The sequence below is a fragment of the Colletotrichum graminicola genome (genome assembly GCF_000149035.1).
Source record: "Colletotrichum graminicola M1.001 genomic scaffold supercont1.10, whole genome shotgun sequence".
NCBI classification, from domain to species: Eukaryota; Fungi; Ascomycota; class Sordariomycetes; order Glomerellales; family Glomerellaceae; genus Colletotrichum; species Colletotrichum graminicola.
In genome coordinates this window covers 809,149-830,014 of record NW_007361014.1, presented here as the reverse complement: position 1 = coordinate 830,014, position 20,866 = coordinate 809,149, and the positions used below count along the sequence as shown (strand labels likewise).

General features: G+C 53.6%; 5 protein-coding genes across 5 annotated transcripts; 4 read left to right on the top strand and 1 right to left on the bottom strand.

Moving 5' to 3' along the window:
• Positions 1 to 1,255: 1,255 nt before the first annotated feature.
• On the top strand, positions 1,256 to 4,241 carry GLRG_03509 (thioesterase domain-containing protein; the record flags this gene model as incomplete). The annotated part of the gene is made up of 4 exons (XM_008094194.1): positions 1,256 to 2,897; positions 2,994 to 3,614; positions 3,661 to 4,127; positions 4,185 to 4,241. The coding sequence occupies 4 exons, from the start codon at positions 1,256 to 1,258 to the stop codon at positions 4,239 to 4,241; spliced, it is 2,787 nt and encodes a 928-aa protein (XP_008092385.1).
• A 786-nt stretch (positions 4,242 to 5,027) lies between these two features.
• On the bottom strand, positions 5,028 to 6,440 carry GLRG_03508 (O-methyltransferase; the record flags this gene model as incomplete). Its single annotated transcript, XM_008094193.1, has 3 exons — positions 5,028 to 5,205; positions 5,278 to 6,137; positions 6,207 to 6,440. The coding sequence occupies 3 exons, from the start codon at positions 6,438 to 6,440 to the stop codon at positions 5,028 to 5,030; spliced, it is 1,272 nt and encodes a 423-aa protein (XP_008092384.1).
• A 4,204-nt stretch (positions 6,441 to 10,644) lies between these two features.
• On the top strand, positions 10,645 to 17,713 carry GLRG_03507 (beta-ketoacyl synthase domain-containing protein; the record flags this gene model as incomplete). Its single annotated transcript, XM_008094192.1, has 5 exons — positions 10,645 to 11,046; positions 11,120 to 12,061; positions 12,382 to 15,526; positions 15,662 to 16,443; positions 16,511 to 17,713. The coding sequence occupies 5 exons, from the start codon at positions 10,645 to 10,647 to the stop codon at positions 17,711 to 17,713; spliced, it is 6,474 nt and encodes a 2,157-aa protein (XP_008092383.1).
• A 596-nt stretch (positions 17,714 to 18,309) lies between these two features.
• On the top strand, positions 18,310 to 18,724 carry GLRG_03506 (uncharacterized protein; the record flags this gene model as incomplete). Its single annotated transcript, XM_008094191.1, has 2 exons — positions 18,310 to 18,329; positions 18,391 to 18,724. 2 exons carry the CDS (start codon positions 18,310 to 18,312, stop codon positions 18,722 to 18,724), a joined length of 354 nt encoding a protein of 117 aa, XP_008092382.1.
• Positions 18,725 to 19,658: 934 nt separating this feature from the next.
• Positions 19,659 to 20,698, top strand: GLRG_03505 (uncharacterized protein; the record flags this gene model as incomplete). Its single annotated transcript, XM_008094190.1, has 3 exons — positions 19,659 to 19,923; positions 20,095 to 20,503; positions 20,551 to 20,698. 3 exons carry the CDS (start codon positions 19,659 to 19,661, stop codon positions 20,696 to 20,698), a joined length of 822 nt encoding a protein of 273 aa, XP_008092381.1.
• Positions 20,699 to 20,866: the final 168 nt, after the last annotated feature.

Below are 20,866 nucleotides of genomic sequence, written 5' to 3'. Positions count from 1 at the left end.
TTCCAACGCCTTCTTAACCAAACAAAGGTTGACCCCAGGTCCATTAGTGTCATAGAAGCGCATGGAACAGGTACTCAGGTCAGTTCGCATAGCCAATTCGAGGCAAAATGACAATCAGCTAATATGCTCCTGGACTTCAGGCCGGCGACACTCGCGAGATGGAAAGTCTTCGGCACGTTTTTGGCCCGTATCATTCGGTGACAAATCCCATCGTTGTCAGCTCCATCAAGGGTAACGTAGGCCACTGTGAGGCTGCGTCTGGGGCTGCGAGCTTGGCCAAATTGCTGCTCATGCTGCGTGAAAAGGGGATCCCACCTCAAGCCGGGTTCAACACCATCAACCCGCACTTCTCCGACCTGGAGAACTCTGGATTCGTCATACCGAGACGACTGATTCCTTGGAATCACTCTATTTCAACTCCGAGAAGAGCTATGCTGAACAACTTCGGCGCTGCCGGATCGAACGCCTCTCTCTTGTTGGAAGAGTGGATCCAGCACTCAAACACGGAGACGCGACCTCGAGACCGGTCCAGCTATGTTTTCCGAATCTCTGCGAAGTCTCAAACTGCCCTTCAAGCGACCGTACAACAATATCTCAAATTCCTCGGAGAAAGCCCTGATCGGTCATTGCTGAAGGACGTCTGTTACACCGCAACTGCACGGCGTCAGGCCCATGATTATCGCATATCCGTTTCATGCAGTTCTGTAGAAGAGCTTCGGTCCAAACTGGAGACTTGCGAGGCTTCGAGCCCCCCTCCTGCCCTGTCTGCGTCGGCCACCGTGTTCTGCTTCTCTGGGCAAGGCGGCTTCTACCGCGGCGTGGGAGCTGAGCTCATGGAAACATTTCCATCCTTCCGGGAGTTTGTGTCGAAGTGCGATTCGATCATCAAAGGGCTGGGGAACGAAAGCATCCTTGGCATGTTCCGCAACGACGCGTCCAACGACCAGTCATTGGGGAAGTCTGAGCGCATAATTGCCGAACAATGTGCCTGTGTCGTACTGGAATTGGCGCTGGCAAGGGTGTTCATGTCATTCGGGATCACTCCAGACTATGTCGTAGGACACAGGTACGTTGCTTGGTCGCTCTAAAGGTGCAAACTTGCTGATCTCTAGATCTGATTAGTCTTGGAGAGTATGCCGCTTTGTGTATAGCTGGTGCACTTTCATTGGAAGACACTTTACGTGTCGTGTCATCTCGGGCGAGAATGATGGCATTGTACTGCGAGTCAAATGCTTCCGGAATGTTGGCATGCAGCATGTCGCCAGATGGCGCCGGGAACTTGATCTCGACGAACCCCGCCTTGTCGGAGTTGACTGTGGCATGCCTCAACGGCATTGACGACTGTGTTATCGGCGGGCCATTGGACCAAATCAGCGAGTTCCAGGGACACTGCAAGGCGTGGAAGATTAAGACAAAGGTTTTGGACGTTCCGTTTGCTTTCCACACCAAGGCTATGGATCCAATCTTGGACGATCTTGAGGCACTTGGACGGTCGATCGGCTTTGCGACGCCTACAATACCCATCATTTCCAACGTATTCGGATGCTTTTTTCAGGCAGAGCATCTTACTGGAAACTATTTTGCGCTCCACGCAAGGGAGCCGGTGCGCTTTTCGGAAGGTCTGTTGGATTTACAATCAAGCGTCCCGCTTCACAACGCGCTATTCCTCGACATCGGCCCTCATCCCAGCACAACCCCCATGGTTCGGGGCTTGAATCAACATGGCTCCTCCACATATCTCGGAACGTTGCAAAAGAGCCAGAAAGCGTGGGAATCGATCAGTGCGACCCTAGCCAGCATCTCCCTGCTGAAGATACCTGTCAACTGGCGCGAGGTCTTTGCTGGGACATCTGCGAGGATGTTGTCCGGTTTACCTGGGCATCCCCTAAAGGGCCCGAAATTCTTCGTCCCTTATCGGGAACAACTCCAGAGTGTTGAACAAGGCGAGACATCATTGCCGTCTCTTCGCACAAAGACCAGATTCAACCTATTGCCATGGCTGAAGCCTCAGCCGGCTCCGAGCGATACATTCGTGTTCGAGACGACGTTACAAACTCTGGGTCTCCTCATCTCAGGGCATGACGTCGGGGGAACCGCAATCTGTCCGGCTTCGCTCTTTCATGAGCTTGCTTTGGAGGCAGTCGAGACAGCTATCCCACCACTCGTCAGCCAGACCTTGGTCGTCACCAACATGGTCTTTGCCAGTCCTCTGGTCTATAAGCCGTCAAAAGAAGCAAATGTTTCTGTGCACTTGACGAAGCATACGTCAGACGACGGCGCAGACTTCAAAGTTTCTTCGACTTCAGCTAGCGATCCAACAGAAAACCTTCACTGCACCGGTGTCGTATCCCTACGAGATCAACACGTATTTGACTCTCGGCAGATCAAAGATGCAGCGCTTATGAGGAGACAAAAGCAATACTTTGACACAGTTGGGAAAGAACACAGCAGCATTTTCCGAACTCGGGTGCTGTATGAAGTTGTCTTCCCACGCGTGGTTCGGTACTCTCCCGAATACCAAAGCATACACCATCTCAGAGTGAGCGACTCGAACCTGGAAGGCATTGGGTCGTTCAAACTTCCTCAAGAATCTGGGACGGGCTACATCTCGCACCCTGTCTTCACTGACTCAATTCTGCACACGGCTGGCTTCATTGCAAACACCGCGGTCAAGGACGAAGATGTGTGCATATGCGCGCGAGTTGACGCAGTGGAGATATCCTATCGTGACATGGATTTTGGAGGCACCTTCCAGATATACTGCAGTCTTCTCGAAGTCAAGGGTGCTTTCCTCGCAGATGCCATCGTCATGGATACTTCCGGGCAAGTAATTGCCGCCGTCAGGGGCATGGAGTTCAGCAGACTTCGTTTGTATACGTTCCAGCAGATGCTGGCCCGTAAGTCCACCGACGCTGGCAATGAGGTTTGCGCTTCATCAGGAGACAATCTCCAAGTTCCAATTGATTTGACAACTCCGAGCACGAGCACCAAAGGCACCAATACCCCCCCTGAGTCACGCACCCAGTCCACCCAAGACGTTGACATGGCACTGAAAAAGATTGTCATGGACGTTGGTGGCTTCTCCATTGAAGACATGGATTACAACAAGCCATTAGACGAGCTGGGGATTGACTCTCTCATGCAGATCGAGATTGCATCCGGACTGGCGCGAGCATTCCCATTCGCAGACAAGACGAATCATCGTACTCTGTCGCAATGCGAAACCTTGGGGTCCTTGGAGATTGCTTTGGGGCTTATGCTGCAGTCCTCTGTGGAACCTACTTCCGTTGTCGGAAGCCCCATGATGGTCAACGAACAGCCTCCAGGTTCACCAACTCCAGCCCCGTTGACCCGGGTTTTGTCTGACAGCATCGGGGACAATCCAGTTGCGCTGCACACATCTCACCGAGAAACGACGCCGCTGTGTTTGTTCCATGATGGGAGCGGACAGACCACCACGTACGCCAGGCTAAGGGGTTACGATCGCGATGTATTCGCTTTTTTTGATCCGTCATTCGGGAGCACCAAGAAATGTTACGAAAGCATACCTCAGATGGCTGAAGATTACGTGTCTCTCCTGTCAAAGTCTACGCATTTCCCATTGATGGTCGGCGGTAAGTTCAGCTTTCCAATCATTTGAGCACCAGCTAATCATCAAAGGGTGGTCTTTTGGTGGGGTCGTGGCGTTCGAAGCAGCAAGACAGCTGCTTTCCAAGGGGTTCGAGGTCAAGGGCCTGGTGTTGATCGACTCGCCGAGTCCCGTCAACCACAAGCCACTCCCGAAGGAGATTATTACCGGCATAACAAGATCCAACAGATCAGATGGCCAGCCCCAGGAAGGAAAGCATAATGCTGCACTAGAAGAAGAATTTCAACGGAACGCGTCTCTTCTCGAACGCTACGGTGCAGATCCATCTGCAATGGCACGCATGCCAGGCTTGAAAACCGTCATGCTGAGAAGTCAAGACGTTATGGACACTGAGAGTCTTGTGGGTTTGCGTTACGACTGGCTGAGCAATCAGAATGACCGAGATGCTTCCATCGCCGCCTGGGAGAATCTAGTTTGCCGTCACATCAAGGTGCTTCCTATCCCAGGAAATCATTTCGAAGCATTCAGCCCTGCAAACGTTAGTCCTCAACCAACTTCCACAATAACCAACCATCGTAAAGCTAACCGATTTTAGATTGCCGAGACCGGTTCACAACTTTGGAAGGCCTGTCAGCATATTGAAAGTTCCTAGACACAGACGGGCATAATTGTATGAGCGCTTTCCACGCATCGAGACACTTCATATGGAACAAAACTTTTACATGGATAATAAGCACTTTGTCGTGAAGCTGGAATAGCTTCGTGTGGCTAGTACCAGTAGACACCGCCACGGATGTGGCGTATCACCCGCACAGACCATGCGAGAAGGGTATTTTTACCACTTCTCCGGCTCATACGTAGATTCTTAATAGAACAACTACTTCTCTCTATAATGACCAGACGCTGCGGTTCATCACACACTTTTATTCCAGCATAATCCTTGAGGTTGGTGATCATTCGTAGTCTGCTGGAAATTTGTGTTGTTGGAGTTTGCATCAACGTCTAGCAGACAAAACATAAAAGGTTGGTTTTCCTCAGTCGCCACACTTGCGCCCCTTCGATATGTGGTCAAAATGATATTACCGTCGATTAGGCAGTACGGTCGTTCTTACTAATCCTCATCTTAATCTCTGAGGACGTCTTGTAAAGATGCCCGAGCGCGCTCGTGTTCATTTCTTCATAAAGACATCATCCAGCCACACCCACGCTTGGACTAATGTTGCATTCCGCTGAGGATCAATTCTTTCTATACTGCGTAGGTTGAGAAGTCAAAGTGAGATCACAACTACATGTATCTTTGTCGTTTCAATTTATATCCAAGGATCCGTTTGTCACGAGGTGATTTGTATAAGTATGCCATGATGCCATCGCGCCGGATTCAGATAAATCATTTGGACGACAGTAAAAGTCTCAGGCCTATAACGACATGAACCCACCATCAGCCTTGCCAAATGACTTCTATCAGTCCCGTGGCCGGGCCAAAGTCTGCTGCTTTGGAAATGGGCTTCATGGCTCTTATTTTGAATCTCGGGTCAGCCTGCTTGAACAACTCGATCCACTCAACCCCCTCTCGCTCGCGACCGTGTCCCTGGGTAAGCATGAGCATGTCGAAAGCCCTGTGTTGCAACTGTTGTTAGCTCCGATCCACGAGCACAAGCCAATAACCACACAGAAGGCAAAAACCATACCTGACCATCCGTTCAGCCATTAAAGACATAGTTCCCGGCTCAGGGACCAGGCTGTCAATGACGATGAGTCGACAACCAGGCTTCATCAACGGAATTTGGTTCCTGATGATGCGAACGCAGTAGTGATCCGGCCAGTTGTGGAAACACTGTTTGATCATGTACGCGTCCGCCGCCTGGGTCTGTGGCGTGAAGAAGTCGTACGGCATAAACCTGATCCGACCCTTCAGCTCGGCCGGAACGGCAGCTTCCGCCCCGGCTATCATCGGGGGCAAGTCCTGGACGATGAAGTTGAGATCGGGATACTTGCTCGCCAAGTGTATGGCATCAGCACCCCGCGAGCCACCCACATCAACGACGGTGCCTTTGCCCAGCGAAGCCCACAGCTCCGGGTACACGAGGCTCACTCGCGGGGCACTCTCGGAACGGTTCGCAAAAGACATCATCGCCTTGGCGAACTTCCTCGCAAACTGGGGGTCCTCCTTCATCGCGTCGTATCCGCTTTGCTCTTTACCCTTCAATATGGCCATTGCCGTGTGGCTGGGCTCTTGATCTTTGAACTTTTCGAGAGCATCGACGGTCCTCGCGGCCGTGCCGAAGACATGATCGCCGAGCAGCCAGAGCCCGTCCGCCATGGAAGGTTCCTGGACCAGTCTCTTGGAAGCGAGAGAGTGCGCGACGAAGCCCGGCCGAGGCTCACAGAAAAGACGGTGATAGACCATGGCATAGCGAAGGATACGACGGATGTCCGTCTCATGAACATCGCAGAGATGGGCCAGCTCGGTGAAGCTTATTTCCTTGTCAAGCGGGACCTTGTTTGGGATATCCCATCTCGAGATGGCCTGCAAACTAGTGCCATACGCCTGAGTGTGGGGATTGACTAGTCAGCCACGGGTCAAGGGAGATGAAAGCTCGTCGGCCTCTTGACTTACAACAGGTCGAAGAATGGCTGCAGGGCCTTGTAAGAGATCAAACAACTCCAAAGTGGACTCTAACACCTTGACACGAGCATTCTCGGCTGATTCTGCGTCGATTTTCAAGTTTGTCGGTCCGTCAGCGTCGAAAGACGGGCTCGGGAGATCATTGGCTTTAAGGTAGGAGTCCACAATCTTGGTGTTGCTGAAGATGGACTCAGCGAGCCGAGAAATGGTCGTGGGGGAGGCCATTCTCGTTTGATTCTGATTTCAAGAGCAAATTATTGCACCCGAAACGATCGTAGTAAATAAATCCAATGATCTCTACGTACAGAAACTGCAAGGAAGTGACGTGATAATAGATGAAGCTGCCCTTTCGTCGGTGCTCCCTTTGTACACCTGCGCACTCAAGTATAGCCTTGGATTCCAATGGTTCAAGCTGACCTCACGACATTGGTTCTGGCCACAAACGTCGATGCCAAGTGATTCTCACGTCACATATAGAGGACAGATGCATATTGTCGCTTAAGTAAGCCGAAGAATCGTCGGGGACCAGGGTCCTGGCCTACACAACCCACTAGTCTTCGGCGACTTGTCTTGATGTTATCCGTACATTGGTCCGTTTTGGGCTCTACGAGGTGCCACACACCACATTTAGGCGGATGCGGCAGGCACATGCGCTCCGTTGAAATGCCTCCTCGGCGGCTTTCTGGGAACCGGGAACCCATCTGATCTAAGCCTTATCAGGGACATAGTAGCCCACACACCGTGACGGCAGACTCTGGAGGGTGGTCGTAGTAGTAGCTATCGTCCTATGTCCCGGTGAGGGGGAAAGGCGGCCCGTAGTTGCAGCGCCAAGCGAATCCTTCAGGATTACGCCAAGGAATGACGTCGGCAAAGCATGCGGTAAGTCGACAACCACAACTATGCACACGATGCTCGTCGAATGAGCTTAATCGCCATGTGTTGTTCCTTGGCTGGTAGTCTTGAGATTTCTGCAGAATGATGGACCAAATGAGACTCTGACATCAGAAACAAATGCCGTAGATGAGCTAATTGACTCGGATTGGCGGTAGCGGACTCCTCTCCTGTGGTCATCAGATGTCTACATGTGATGTGACTCCCTTCCCTGAACCTCAGTAAGACTTTATGACTTTGAAGCGTTGTGCAAAGAGGCGTAACCTAAAACTCGATCAAACCATCAAATGACATGGGTTGGACAGGATCGTACCTCGACTAGGGCCGACAGGCTACAGTAAGTAGCGGCTTCAACGCGCGCAATCAAGCAAATCGGCAGCCGTTGCGGACTTGCGATGATGTGGGGGGGGGTCCGTCTCTTCGTTCACTTCGTTCCCACGCATCCACATCACCCTGCGCGATGCTGGGCACGTTTCGTCGTCGGCCATTGAAAGGCGAGGTTGTCCGACTCAAGTTGTTGACCGGAGTGGATACGTCGCCATTAGTTCGGCCGTTCTGGAACCAGTTGAAGCTCATGGTTGGATCGCTTGCACTTTACGATGGGACGGTGTATCCGAGCTGCATACGAGAGTAGCGAGTTACCACAGATAGCTATCTGGGCCGGCTTGGTGGCGATGCGGGCGCTAGGTCACGGCACCCCTGGAGGCTAGACAAACTTGATGGATCACGGAAACAGGTGGGAGGTTGCATTGGCTGAGTGAACCCTGACCGCAGCGAAATCAAAGTCACTAAACAGTCTATCAGACCATTCAAACCCGAATTAGCGTTGCCAATGCTGACGTCCTGTCGAGAGTCTGGAACTCCCACGTCGGCAGCGGAGTCTTGGTTGCGATGTGTCTCGCCGTTAATTACTGATATGTGTCCCAATTTCATGTGTGGTGTGCCCCCAACGATCCTACAGTGATCAGTAGCTATCGTAATAATACACACCCGACTCTCGCCTCTCACCACAGGCACCGACGCCGATTTCCACTTCCGATGGTTGGGGCCTCAAACCAGACTACCGGGCCCGTTCGGGCATCATGCGATCGTTGCCACCAAGACAAAGTGAGGTGTGACTTTGGCGGAGCCTTGGTTTGCCGCCGATGCCAGCAAAGGAACATCGTGTGCAAGCGCAGCCGGCCGATGCCAATGGGCCGCGCTAGGGGCTCGAAACACAAACCGCGACTGCAGCTGGATCGGGAAAGACCCGAGGGAATGCATGATGCGACTATCCTGGACTGTCCGGTCGAACTTTCGTCGCTCCTGTTCGCCGATTCCGAGTAAGTCTCCGCGAGTTTGACGAAGCCCTCGGACGAGAGATGGCGGTTTTCCTTAGATATTGACACACCTGATCAGGCAGAGTTCCGGAGGTGGCGTTGCGTCGGGAGAGAATTACTTCCTGGGCACCTTGACACCAAGTCAGAGTAGCTCCCATGCTTCGGACTTGAGATATGATAATTCGAGGAAACATGCTCTTGACTGTCAAGAGCAAGAATACGGCCTTACGGAGGCCAACAGCCTGGAACGACTCCAACCGAATCACTATCCTAGTCCTCGCAGTTGCCCATGCGACGAGGTGCTGGGGGAAATACTTGCCGCCAGACCGCTGGCCAGCACACATAATCCGCAGGCCACTTCAGCCTCATTTGAGCAGATAATGGATTGGAATAAGAGCGCTTTGGGTGGTGTTCGACGGATTGTGGCCTGCAACGAAACCCACGGGAGCCAGCTGGCTTCCCGGTTTCTTCTGCTCGCCCAAGTAATATTATCCATGTGCGATGAAGCGTGGTGGAGTTGGTGTGAGCCTACGTATCACACGCGGGTTGACAATACTTCTGGGGACTTCCGCCAAGGCTGGGAGACAGGAATCGAAAGTCATGCGATTGACCAGGAAGATGTTCCATTCCTGCGGACCCAACTGGTTTCATTGCTTGTCCAAAAGTTACTAAAGGTCCTGAATCAGACGGAGCTGATTGGTGACGAGGGGGACTTGGATCGCTTGAATATCGAAGTCTTGCAGGAATCGGCATGGAGACTAATCGGGAAACTAGAGCGTAGGGGAACATAAACACATGGTGTATGTAGAGTACAACCAATCATGAAGCGTAGTCCCCGGGGACAGAGCTTGTTCAGACTAGTTTAGAGAGCGCCGGCCAGAATGAAGATTGTTAAACTGGCCCGTAAGCGGGGCTGTCAATATGGCTGCCTCTTGACGGCGTGAGGGTCCGAGACAACACGAATGCTGATGTCTGACTGTGTCAGAAGCACGGAAGGCTCCGAAGATGCATCGGCGACTTGAAAGGCCAAGAACCGTTGGCGGTGCCAAGCCACCGAGTCTTAGGGGTTCCTCTGTGCAACCAGGTGTTCGGTTCGCCTGATACCGCGTGTCTGGTCGTCTTGCAAGGATCGATGACAGGCGTCGTGTTCATCCGATGTTGTTATCGCTTTAGGCTATGTTAATATTGATGTTGTCCATGTCTCGAGTGTCTCTGACTATATTGATACGAAATATCTCCCATCAAACCAGAAAGTTGGTTGAACAATACCTACATTGATACCTTTTGACCTTTGCTGCCTTAGGCGCATCATACAGCATGGCGTCGGATCAACTCCTTTTTTTTGGTGACCAGACTGTCGAAACTGGTCCCTTCCTGCGCGACCTTTCCCAGAAAGCGAAATCCTCGCGGAATCTTCAGAAGTTCCTCCTCGACGCAGGCAACAACCTCCGGACACGTGTGTCGACCCTCGAGGAAGGTGTCAGGAAGTTGATACCAGAATTTCACACCGTCGCGGAGCTCGCAGAGGCCCGAAGCGATCCGGCTGCGCAAGCAATCTTGTCACCGGTCCTGGTCTGCATAGCACAGCTCGGCGATCTCATTCAGTAAGTGGTTGATTCAGACAACTGGTTTGTAGAGGAAACTGCTAAAGCCTTTTGCGCTCCCAGCCGCGCTGAGAAGACCCCAAGCCTCCTCCAATCTAGCAGCGATGGCCCAGGTCCAGCACGACACTTGGTTGGCTTCTGTACGGGACTTTTGCCCGCCACAGTTGCTGCAGCTTCGACTAGCCTGGCCGATGCCACAAGGCTTTCTCAAGAGATTGTGTTGCTTTCGATCAGGCTTGGACTTCATGCGTACCGTCGCTCCGTGGCTATAGAAGCCACATCCGGAGTTTGGTCAGTGGTCGTCCTTGGGCAAGACGCCACACAGCTACGCTCAAAGATAGATGCTTTCCATCAGAACCAAGCAAGTTTCCCTCGTCATTGAATGAGCACATCTCTAACGTGACTGCATAGTCAACCTTCGCCCACAGGCACATTTACGTCAGTTCGGAATCGCGATCCACGTTGACTCTCAGCGGACCTCCGTCTGTCTTGCAGTCCTTCCTGTCCTCCACGGCAATGTACGGTGTACGGAGCACATCCCTTCCCATATATACCGCCTTCCATGCGTCCCATCTCGCCGCTCCAGATGTTGGCGCAATAATCGGTACTTCACCTATGTTCACTACCAGGATTCCTCAAGGGACTACGCTCTTCTCGCCGACCACCGGATCGGCCTACGACGGCGAGACTCTGTACGAGTTCCTGCGACAAGCTCTTCATGACATCTTCCAGGAAAAGCTCTTCCCGTCAAAAACCCTCGATTCAGCTCTTCATCGTTCGTCGGGCTCGAAGCTTTCGGTTCACGTGTTCGGCCCTTCTAACGCGGGAGGCTTCCTGGAGAAGTGCCTCGCTGTGTCCGGATTCAAAGATGCGAAGGTCCAATTATCTGAGATTGCCGAGACTGGTGAACCCCAGGATGCCATTGCCATTGTTGGCATGTCTGGTAGATTTCCTGGTGGTGACAACCTCCAGGCCTTCTGGGATATTCTTGTGCAAGGGAAAGACCTCCACAAAAAGGTGAGAAAGACGTCGAGCTTTCCGTTGCACCTCCGAGTACCATGTATTGACGGCTTCTGCTTCCATTGCACAGGTGCCCAAAGATCGCTTCGACGTTGACCTTCACTGCGATCCAACCGGCAAGACCCCGAACTCCACCCTCTCTGCTTTCGGGTGCTTCTTGGACAAACCAGGTCACTTCGACAACCTCATGTTCAACATGTCTCCCCGCGAAGCTGCTCAGACGGATCCATGCCAGCGGCTGCTGCTGATGGCAGCGTACGAAGCACTCGAGACAGCCGGCTACAGATACGACGCCAAGCCGGATCGAGGCAACGTCGGGTCCTTCGTAGGGCTTACGACGGATGACTGGCGAGAGTACAACATCAGCCAGGAAATCGACATGTATTTTGTCACAGGTGGTCTTCGTTCGTTTGGCTCGGGAAGATTGAACTACTTCTTCAAGCTCGAGGGGCCTTCGTATGTCCTCGACACCGCTTGTTCTTCCAGCGCGGCATCCATTGAGCTGGCCTGCGCTTCGCTCCTTGGTCGTGACTGCGACATGGCTTTGGCTGGTGGAGCCAACGTCATGACCGGTCCGAATCTCTGGGCAGGCCTCAGTCGAGCTGGCTTCGTCTCCCCTACGGGCTCCTGCAAGACTTTCGACGAGACCGCCGATGGCTACTGTCGCGGGGAGGGTGTTGGCATTATTGTTCTCAAGCGTTTGGAGGATGCGATCCAAGCGGGAGACAACATCCAGGGCGTCATCAGGGGTATCGCGACGAACCACTCGGCGAACGCCCTGTCCATCACGCAGCCTCACGGCCCGACTCAGAAGAAACTATACAAGCAGGTTTTGCGTAAAGCCAATCTGACACCCGACCAAATCCAATACGTCGAGATGCATGGAACCGGAACCCAGGCTGGGGACGTTACCGAGATGAACTCGGTCGTGTCAACGTTTGCATCCGGTCGCGAACCTACGAACCCTCTCTACGTTGGCGGCATCAAAGCCAATGTCGGTCATGGCGAAGCAGTACGTATATCTCGAACCCTTTCCATGAGTTCAAAGCGTGCTAACCTCTGCTTTCTAGGCAGCTGGCGTTACTTCTGTTATCAAGGCACTGATGATGTTCCGGGAGAATGCCATACCTCCTCACGCTGGGATCAAAACCAGAATCAACAGCAAATTCCCCCCGCTGGAGAAAGCTAACATTCACATTGCTCGCGAATTGAAACCTTTCATGACCGACAAAGAACCAAGAAGAATCATGATTGGCAACTTCGGCGCGACTGTAAGTTTTGGGTTTTATCTATCTTTGTGTTATTGAATGTGGCACTAATAGCTACGCACAGGGTGGCAATACTTGCATGGTTATCGAAGAGCCGCCTCGAAGGTCTATCATCGGCAAGGATCCTCGCAACCTCCAAGTTGTTACAGTTTCGGCAAAGACCCGATCTTCGCTCAGAGGCAACAAACAACGGCTCCTCGACTACCTTGTCAGGTATCCGAACTTGGGACTCGAGAACATCGCCTACACTCTGACCGCACGGAGGTCCCATCAGCCTCTGCGCTCGTCCTTCTGCGCATCGAGTGTACAAGGCCTCATCAAGGCACTTTCCTCAGACCTTGGCAGGACCACCGACGTCGTCAACAGCGTCGGCCAGGGCTCCATTGTGTTCGTCTTTCCGGGACAAGGGGTCAAGTTCTTCGGCCTTGCGAAGAATCTTTATGGTTCATGCCCGCAGTTGCAGCAGTCGATCTTGGAACTCAACAACATCGCCAAGACCCTGGGCCTGCCGCCGTTCATCGATCTCATTCTCAGAGAACAGTCGAACGGAGCCAGCCCAACGCGCACACATCTCGCCATCGTGGCTCTGGAGATTGCAATCGCTCAGCTTCTCAAGTCGTGGGGCATTGTTCCCAACGCCGTACTCGGCCACAGCTTGGGGGAGTATGCGGCCCTCTGTACAGCAGGTGTGCTGACGGTCGCCGATACTCTTCTCCTCGTCGGTCGGCGGGCTCAGTTGGTCGAGAAGCTGTGTGTGAAAGACACCCATGGTATGTTGGCGATTAGTGCACCTGCGCAGAAGATCCAGACTCTCATCGACGAGACCCCCGGGGCGGGCATCGCCATCGCCTGCTTCAACAGCCCCGTGTCGGTTGTTGTCAACGGTAAAATGGAGGCCTTGGAACGCTTCCGCACGACGCTGAGAGAAGGCAATTCGATCAAGTCGACCTACTTATCGACTCCTTACGCATTCCATTCAACCCAGCTCGACCCCATGCTCGACGCCTACCAGACCGTGGCCAAGTCTGCCCAGTTCTGTAAACCATCCATTCCGGTGGTCTCGACTCTTCTTGGGCGGGTGGTCGACAAGGAGGGTGTCTTCTCGGCCTCTTATCTGGCCGAGCAGACTCGCAAACCGGTCCGTTTTGAAACGGCGATCACGGCGGCTCGTGATGCTGGATACATCACCAACAACACCCTGATTGTGGAGGCCGGGCCCGGCGCTATGTGTCTTTCAATGGCAAAGTCCACACTCGCTGCCCCCTGCAAGCTTCTCCCGGCGTTGCAATCCGCGAGCTCTACTTGGGAGGCTCTTTCTCAAATTGTCGCGGAAGCTTACACGAGTGGCGTCTCCGTGGACTGGGCAGAGTTCCACCGTCCTTACAAGCCCAGCTTGTCCGTCTTGGACCTCCCGACATACCATTTCGACCTCAAGGACTTCTGGATCCAGTACCGCGGTGGCGTTGCAGCCCTCGAAAGAGACATGAAGGCAAAGTCCTTGCAGGGTTCCCAGAGTCCCGGACAGGCGTCCTTGGGCACTTGCTTGCACCGTCTCGAGTCCGAAGACATCGCAAAGGACAACGGCACGGTCGAGTTTTCGGTCGACCTCCAGGAGCCGACTTTGCGCAAGTTGATCGATGGTCACAACGTCGTCGGCATCGCACTCACGCCCAGCGGCGTTTATCAAGAGATGGCTTGGAGCGCAGCCCGTTATCTGCACGGTCGGATGAGCCCAGGTGGTTCAGATGCGCAGATGGTTTTGCAGAAACTCGACATCTTCTCGCCCCTTTTCCTGGCACAGTCGACGAGCCCGCAGATCGTCACGGTCCGCGCAACCACCAAGACAGGGTCCAACACCTTCGTCGTCACCGTCGGCTCGGACAAGGACCACTCGCGCTGCGAGCTTGTCATTGCACCTCCCCACCAGACGCAGAAGGACGAATGGAAAGCTCGACGAGCCCTAGTCGCGCCGAGATCCGCCGAGCTCTTGCAGCCCGCATCTCAACGTCCCGTGTACCGGCTGTTCAAGCAGATGGTGTACAAGATCTTCTCTCCCATCACGGACTACTCGAGCGAATACTGGTCCATCAACGAGGTGTTCATCGACCAGTCTTTTACCGAGGCTGCATTCAAACTGGATCTGCGCGAGACTCCGGCCGGGTCATCTTTCACCTACGACCCCTGCTGGCTGGACAGCATCGCCCAAACCGCTGGCTTCCTGCTCAACTCCAATGCGTCCAATCCGGCAGACGTGGTTTACATGTCTACCGGTTGCGATGCCTTGAAGCTCAGCAACGAGCTGACAGGCGGGAGGCAGTACCTCTGTTACGTCCGCGCGGAGATTTCGGACAATGGCAGCAGTGTGGTCTGTGAAACGACCGTCTTCGACGAGACCAGTGCCGTTGCCATCGGAGAGGGTCTCAAGTTCAAGCGGGTGAAGAAAGCCCGCCTCCGCCAACTGCTTGGCTTGCCTTCGGCAACACAACCCGATCCGGTCAAGAACAAGGCTGCCCCGCCAGAGCAGAAGATTGCCGTCGAGAAGGAAGTCAAGCAGCCCCGAGTGACCAGTAACTCCACCGATAAGCCAACCGCAAAGGTCTCCCGTCGCGAAACTCCGGACCACGAGCAACTCTCCGCCGTACTGAAGGTTATCAGTGCCGAGGTCGGGACTCAGCTGGAGGACGTGGAGAACCACACCACACTGGAGGACTTGGGCGTCGACTCCCTCCTCACGGTCGCCATCACCTCCAGACTGAAGTCGGAGCAGAACATCGAACTGCCGGCGACCCTCATCGCCGGCCCGACCACGATAGCAGAGCTCATTGCCTACTTTGACGATTCGACGGCGGATATCGTTGACGAGCCCACCGACGAGAGCGGCGCCTCTACCCAGGATTCGCCATCGTCCGCTATCTCGACTCCGCCGACTTTGCCAGTCGCCGATTCCCCGATATCTGGCATCCCAGGCCTCGAGGGTGTCGACATGAAGGACATTCTTCTTTCTGTCATCGCCAAGGAGAGCGGGCTCGATCCGAGCGAGATTGGCATGGACACCTCTCTCGCTGATATCGGCGTCGACTCTCTCATGAGCATTGCCATCATCGGAGCCGTGAAGGAGCAGACTGGAACCGAGCTCCCGGCTTCTCTTCTCGCGGACTGCGCGACCGTATCGCAAGTGGTCCGCACTATTGCCAGTGACAACTCCCAAGGTCCGTGATATCCCTCGAATTCCCCCGTCACCATCTGCAAAGGCTCACTCTCGCTAGACGACTCCACCCTTTATCCGTCAGAGGAACTTCTTCCTCAAGTGGTCCTTCCGCCGGTGATGCCTTTTAACCCTGAAGAGTACCACAGCAACGTCGTCCTCCTCCAGGGCCACCCGCAGAGCCAACAACGCCTGTTCCTCATCACAGACGGCTCCGGTTCGGCAGCGGTCTACCTCCACCTCCCCAAGCTAGCTCCGAACCTGACAGTCTACGCGCTTGAAGCGCCTTTTCTGGGCAGAGCGTCTGAGTTCACGGGCAGCATGGAGCAGATCGGGTCCATCTACGCGCGCGCCATCCGCTCCGTGCAGCCCCACGGGCCCTACATGATCGGCGGCTTCTCCGTGGGCGGCATGTTCGCCTACGAGACCCTGCGCCAGCTCGTTGAGGGCGGCGAGCAGATCCACAGCTTCCTCGTCTTCGACGCCGCGTGTCCGAAGAAGCTGCAGGGCATCCCGGACGTGACCGTCGAGGTCTGCGAGATGACGGGCATCTTCGACAGCATTTCCGAGACGGACAAGCGGAGGCCCCTGACGCTCGAGCAGAAGACGTACGTCGCGGGCTGCGTCAAGTGCGTCATGAACTACGACCCGGTGCCCCTCCCGGCGCATGCCAGGCCGGTGCACACGTTCATCATCTGGGCCCGGAACGGGTTCTTCGACAAGCTGTCTGACAAGGTCATCGAGGCGGACAAGATCCTGACGGCCAAGAGCGGCCTACAGAAGGAGGCTAACCCGGACTGGATGGAGTGGTTGACCGTGGAGCGTAGTTCGTTTGGTCCTAGAGGTTGGGATAGGTTGGTTGGGGATGTCGAGACGTTTGTCGTCGATGGTGACCATTTCTCCATCATGATGCGTCCAAGGGTAAGAACCCCTCCGAGACTTCCGCACCAATCTTGTAAAATGGTTGACTAACACCAACGGCACTCAGATCACCAACGAAACGGGACCTCTGGTGCAGAAGTTGGCCAAGAAAATGGTATCGACGCTGGACAAAGCTCGGCAACTAACGCAAGTTGCCGAGTCCCCCGCAGCGCTTCAAAGGATTCGAGACACGTTCAAGAACTCCACTGATCTCGTCCTCGGCTTCTCCGACGAGGCAGGATGCTCCGGGTTCTGGGACGAGGTGTTCCCTACCCAGCAACAGTTGGTCCTCGCCTTCGTCACCGAATCACTGGCCCGGATGGGCTGCAACCTAGACGCGCTGGCGCCCGGAGAGGCTCTGGAAATCAGCAACACTCTCCCCAAGCACCAAAATCTGCTCCAGATCATCTACAAAATCCTCCAAGACGGCGGTCTGGTCAAGTCCCAGCACGGCAGGTTCCTCCGAACCTACCAGCCCGTCGACAAGACACCCTCGTGGGCGATCTACAACCAGCTCATCCGAGACCACCCCCTCCACAACAGCGAGCACGAACTCCTCCAAGTCGCGGGCTCCAAGCTGGCCGACTGCCTCACGGGGGCGATGGAGCCGCTCAGCCTCATCTTCGGCAAGAGCCGCGGCCTGCTGCAGGAGTTCTACACCAACGCGCCCATGTTCGTGGCCGCGTCCAAGTTCGCCTGCGAGATGATCGGGCGCGCGTTCGCGGGTGTTGCGTCCCGCGTCGAGATCCTCGAGGTCGGCGCCGGCCTCGGCGGTACGACAAAGTACGTGCTCGACAAGCTCGTCGAGAACGCGGTCCCCTTCACGTACACGTACACGGACATCTCGTCCTCCTTCCTGGCCGAGGCGAAGAAGAGGTACGCCCACCTGCCCCCGGGCAGCGTCGAGTTCGTGCCGCTGGACATTGAGAAGACGCCCCCCGAGAAGCTGTGCGGGCGGTTCCACGCCGTGCTGTCGTCCAACTGCGTCCACGCCACCAGGAGCCTCGCGGAGTCCTGTGGCAACATCCGCAAGCTGCTCTGTCCCGGGGGCTTTGTGGTTCTTGTCGAGTTCACGACGAGGCTGTCGTGGTTGGATCTGGTTTTTGGGCTGCTTGAGGGGTGGTGGCGCTTTGACGACGGGCGTACGCATTGCTTGGCTGATGAGCACTTGTGGGAGTCGACGCTGAAGGCTGTTGGTTTCGAGAACGTGCTCTGGTCGGACGCTGAAGGGAACAATAAGCCGAATCCTCAAACTATTGTGGCTTTTTAAGGTTTAATGTCTACGAAACTAACCTCTAGTTAAAATTATAAAATCATAGGGATTATAATAGTTGTGTATTGCTTGATTAATAATTTGTAGCTATAGTGAAATCTATCCCATCAAGTGCAAACAGACCTCATTAACCCCCTATGCGGGGTAGGGCAGATTAGAGCACAGTAATTATGTCAAATCATAGGGATTGTAATGGTTGATTGATTGATCTTGTTATGTGTGTGTCACTATTCATGGTGAAATCCCCCTATTTCTTGGTTGGGAAATCCCGGGCCAATCCTGGCGATCTTATCGGTGAAATCACCATTAAAGTGGGGCGATTTCACCGCCCATTCCCCGGCGATTCGCCATAGGGCAACCGTGCATTCGCCGGTGAATTCACGTGTACTTTCGCCACATTTGACACCTAGTGAGGCCAAAAGCTGTATTATTATAGCATTCAGAGGTTGTTAATAGTTAATTAAATAAAGTAGTGGTGTTGTGATGGCATCGTTTTTTAGGTGGGCCAAATGCAGGGGGGGGGCCAGCCATAAGTGGGTGCTTTGACTTAGTGTACTATAAGTCCCAAGCTTGGATCGATCTCGAAAATAGAGATGACCACTTTAACGACTTTGTAAGTCCCGTTCCACTCAGAGCCACATTACCCGCACGAGCGAGCGCCCAGCTCACGGTAGGCCTCAGGTCATCATTTGCCGGCCAGGAATCCCCATGGTCGAGCACCCGGCGAATGGGCCCTCCGACGTACCGTACGATGTGGTGCGGAAGAAGCATCTCTTTACGCCCCACGAGCTCCAAAAGTTCATTGAACAAGAAGAGTCTGACAAATTCGGCGGCGACTGGGAAAAGGTCCCGACTCCACGCACCATGGCGCTCACGCAGAGGGATTTCAAAGAGAAGGATGGACTCCCTCCCAGCGGGTGGCCGCAAGAGAGTCCCGGAAACCATCAACTTCCAACGGTCCAGGAACTTTGGCGGGTGGACCCGAGGATGATTTCGAACAACAAGTAACAGAGTTTAATGCGCTCGAAGATTTCAAGTAGCAGGCAAAATGCCAGTGCGATATAGCACACGGCCAGTGAGTTAAACCTATTTCGGAAGGCACTACCACCACTACCACCACCATTTAACCCTAATACCAGATTCCATCACCCTAACTCTAACTAACCCAAATCCTAACTCTAACCTCACCCTACGTATTTTCTAGCTCCTATCTGGCAGTACTTCTAGATCGGATTAGACACTGGCCGCGTACCATATCGCACTGGTATTTTACCTGCTACCAGAGTCACGCTTCTCCCTCTCTCTCTCTCTCTCTCTCTCTCTCTCTCTCTCTCTCTCTCTGTGGTTCGAATCGGGATTCTGACAGCTTGAATTAGTTCTTCCACCTCACATACTTTGGGGAAATGCTTGATGCTAACGAGGGTGCATATGGATGGGCAAACAATGTCAAAAACAAGAATCGCGAAAACCCGGATTTGTACGCCATCATCGGTGCAGTCATCGAGTTGATGCACAGAGACGGCCAGAGGTACTCGGTGTCGGCCGAAGGCGAGATAATGCCCATTTCCACGTAAAGGACGCGGGAACACCTTGCAGGCCTGGACAAGCTGTGGGGCTTGTCAGACTTAGATAAACCCTTAATGTGTACGGAGTAAAGGCCGATCTTAATGAGTGAGGAGGAAGCAGCCCCACCTGCATAACCTTTACCGGTGCTGCCGATATCCTGACTCGTTACGGAGTATGGGGTAAAGACATGGATCAATCTAGAGATGATGCCAACAAAGACAACCATGTGACAGTTAAAGAAGTTGTTCCCTATATCTCAAGCGGCTTCTGTTTATCCAGATATTATTCTCCTCATAGAGTAGACCTTCATTCTCTATCCGGGGTTACACTTTCCTTAAATTTACTTTCGTCTTGCGTGTGTGGCGTGATTGCCACCATGCGGTTTCTTGGTCTTTTGGCGTCTCTTTTGGCTGCGTGGCATGTCAGTGCCGACTTGGAGGAACGAGACCCTTCTGTTAATTCATTTGTGTTCGACTCTGTCTTTTGGGTTGATCGAGGAGATTGGAAATGCACCAAGCAACAAGTCAAGCAACTGAACAAAGCAATCGACGATGCTCGAGCTGTCACTCAGTTGGCAGTGTCTGCCTTGTCGGCACAAGGGTCTGAGGACTCGTACGCCTTCCGTACTTGGTTCGGGCAAAGTAAGTACCTTGGAAAAAGCGTACCGCAAATTAACACCCACTTGATCACTGACACAAAGTCAATAGGCAATGCTGCGCCCGAGATGAAGACGTCAATCATCAACAACCACTTCCAATCGGCACAAAGAAATTTGATTCGTCCGACTTTTCCAGCACAACTCATTATGAAAGATTGGCAGTTCCCCAAGATATCGAAGCAGAAAGGGAACGGCGTCACTGAGAACTCTCTCGTCTACTCCTGCCCTCCCCCTGGGGATAAGTACTGCGACCCGACTTCTCTCGCTGCGGCCCGAAGCCAGTTTCCGGGCACACCATGGCGTGGTCCTACCTTGGTAATCCTGTGCCCGGGGTTCTTCGCAAGCAAAAGTACCATCGAATCGGTGGCGGTGGATTGGAAAGTGGCGGGAAAGGTTATGCCAACGAGGAACGCAGGCCTGACGCTTGTTCACGAGTTTCAACACATGCCCAAGGTTACGGGACTAAATAACGTCTGCGTTGACGTACCAGATCCCGCCAGAGGGAAAAGCGCAAATGGAAGGCCAAAGGGCTGCTACTCTCCTAGATGGTACGTCGAGTACACGTGCGTTTTTCTTATGGCAGGCATACAATGCTAACGACTGCACATAGTTGTGTGGGAATCTCCGACGAGCTTAAGATTACCAACGCGGAGAACTACGCCATATTTGCAGGATTTATCAGGGCATGGCCGGAAAAGTCAAAGCCCGCCAGGTTACCATCACGACAGATACCCACGTTAAGATATACCCGGACTTAGGTTGGATGCCTTTATAAATGGCACCTCTCTTGTCTAGCCCTCTCCGCCACTCTTAAAAGCGTATACAAAAAGTTATTGGCCAAGGACATAATAGGTTAATAGGCCAAAGTAGATAATGTTACTATATAAGCATCAAATTTAGGATACATTTCCCTGCCTAAATAGGGA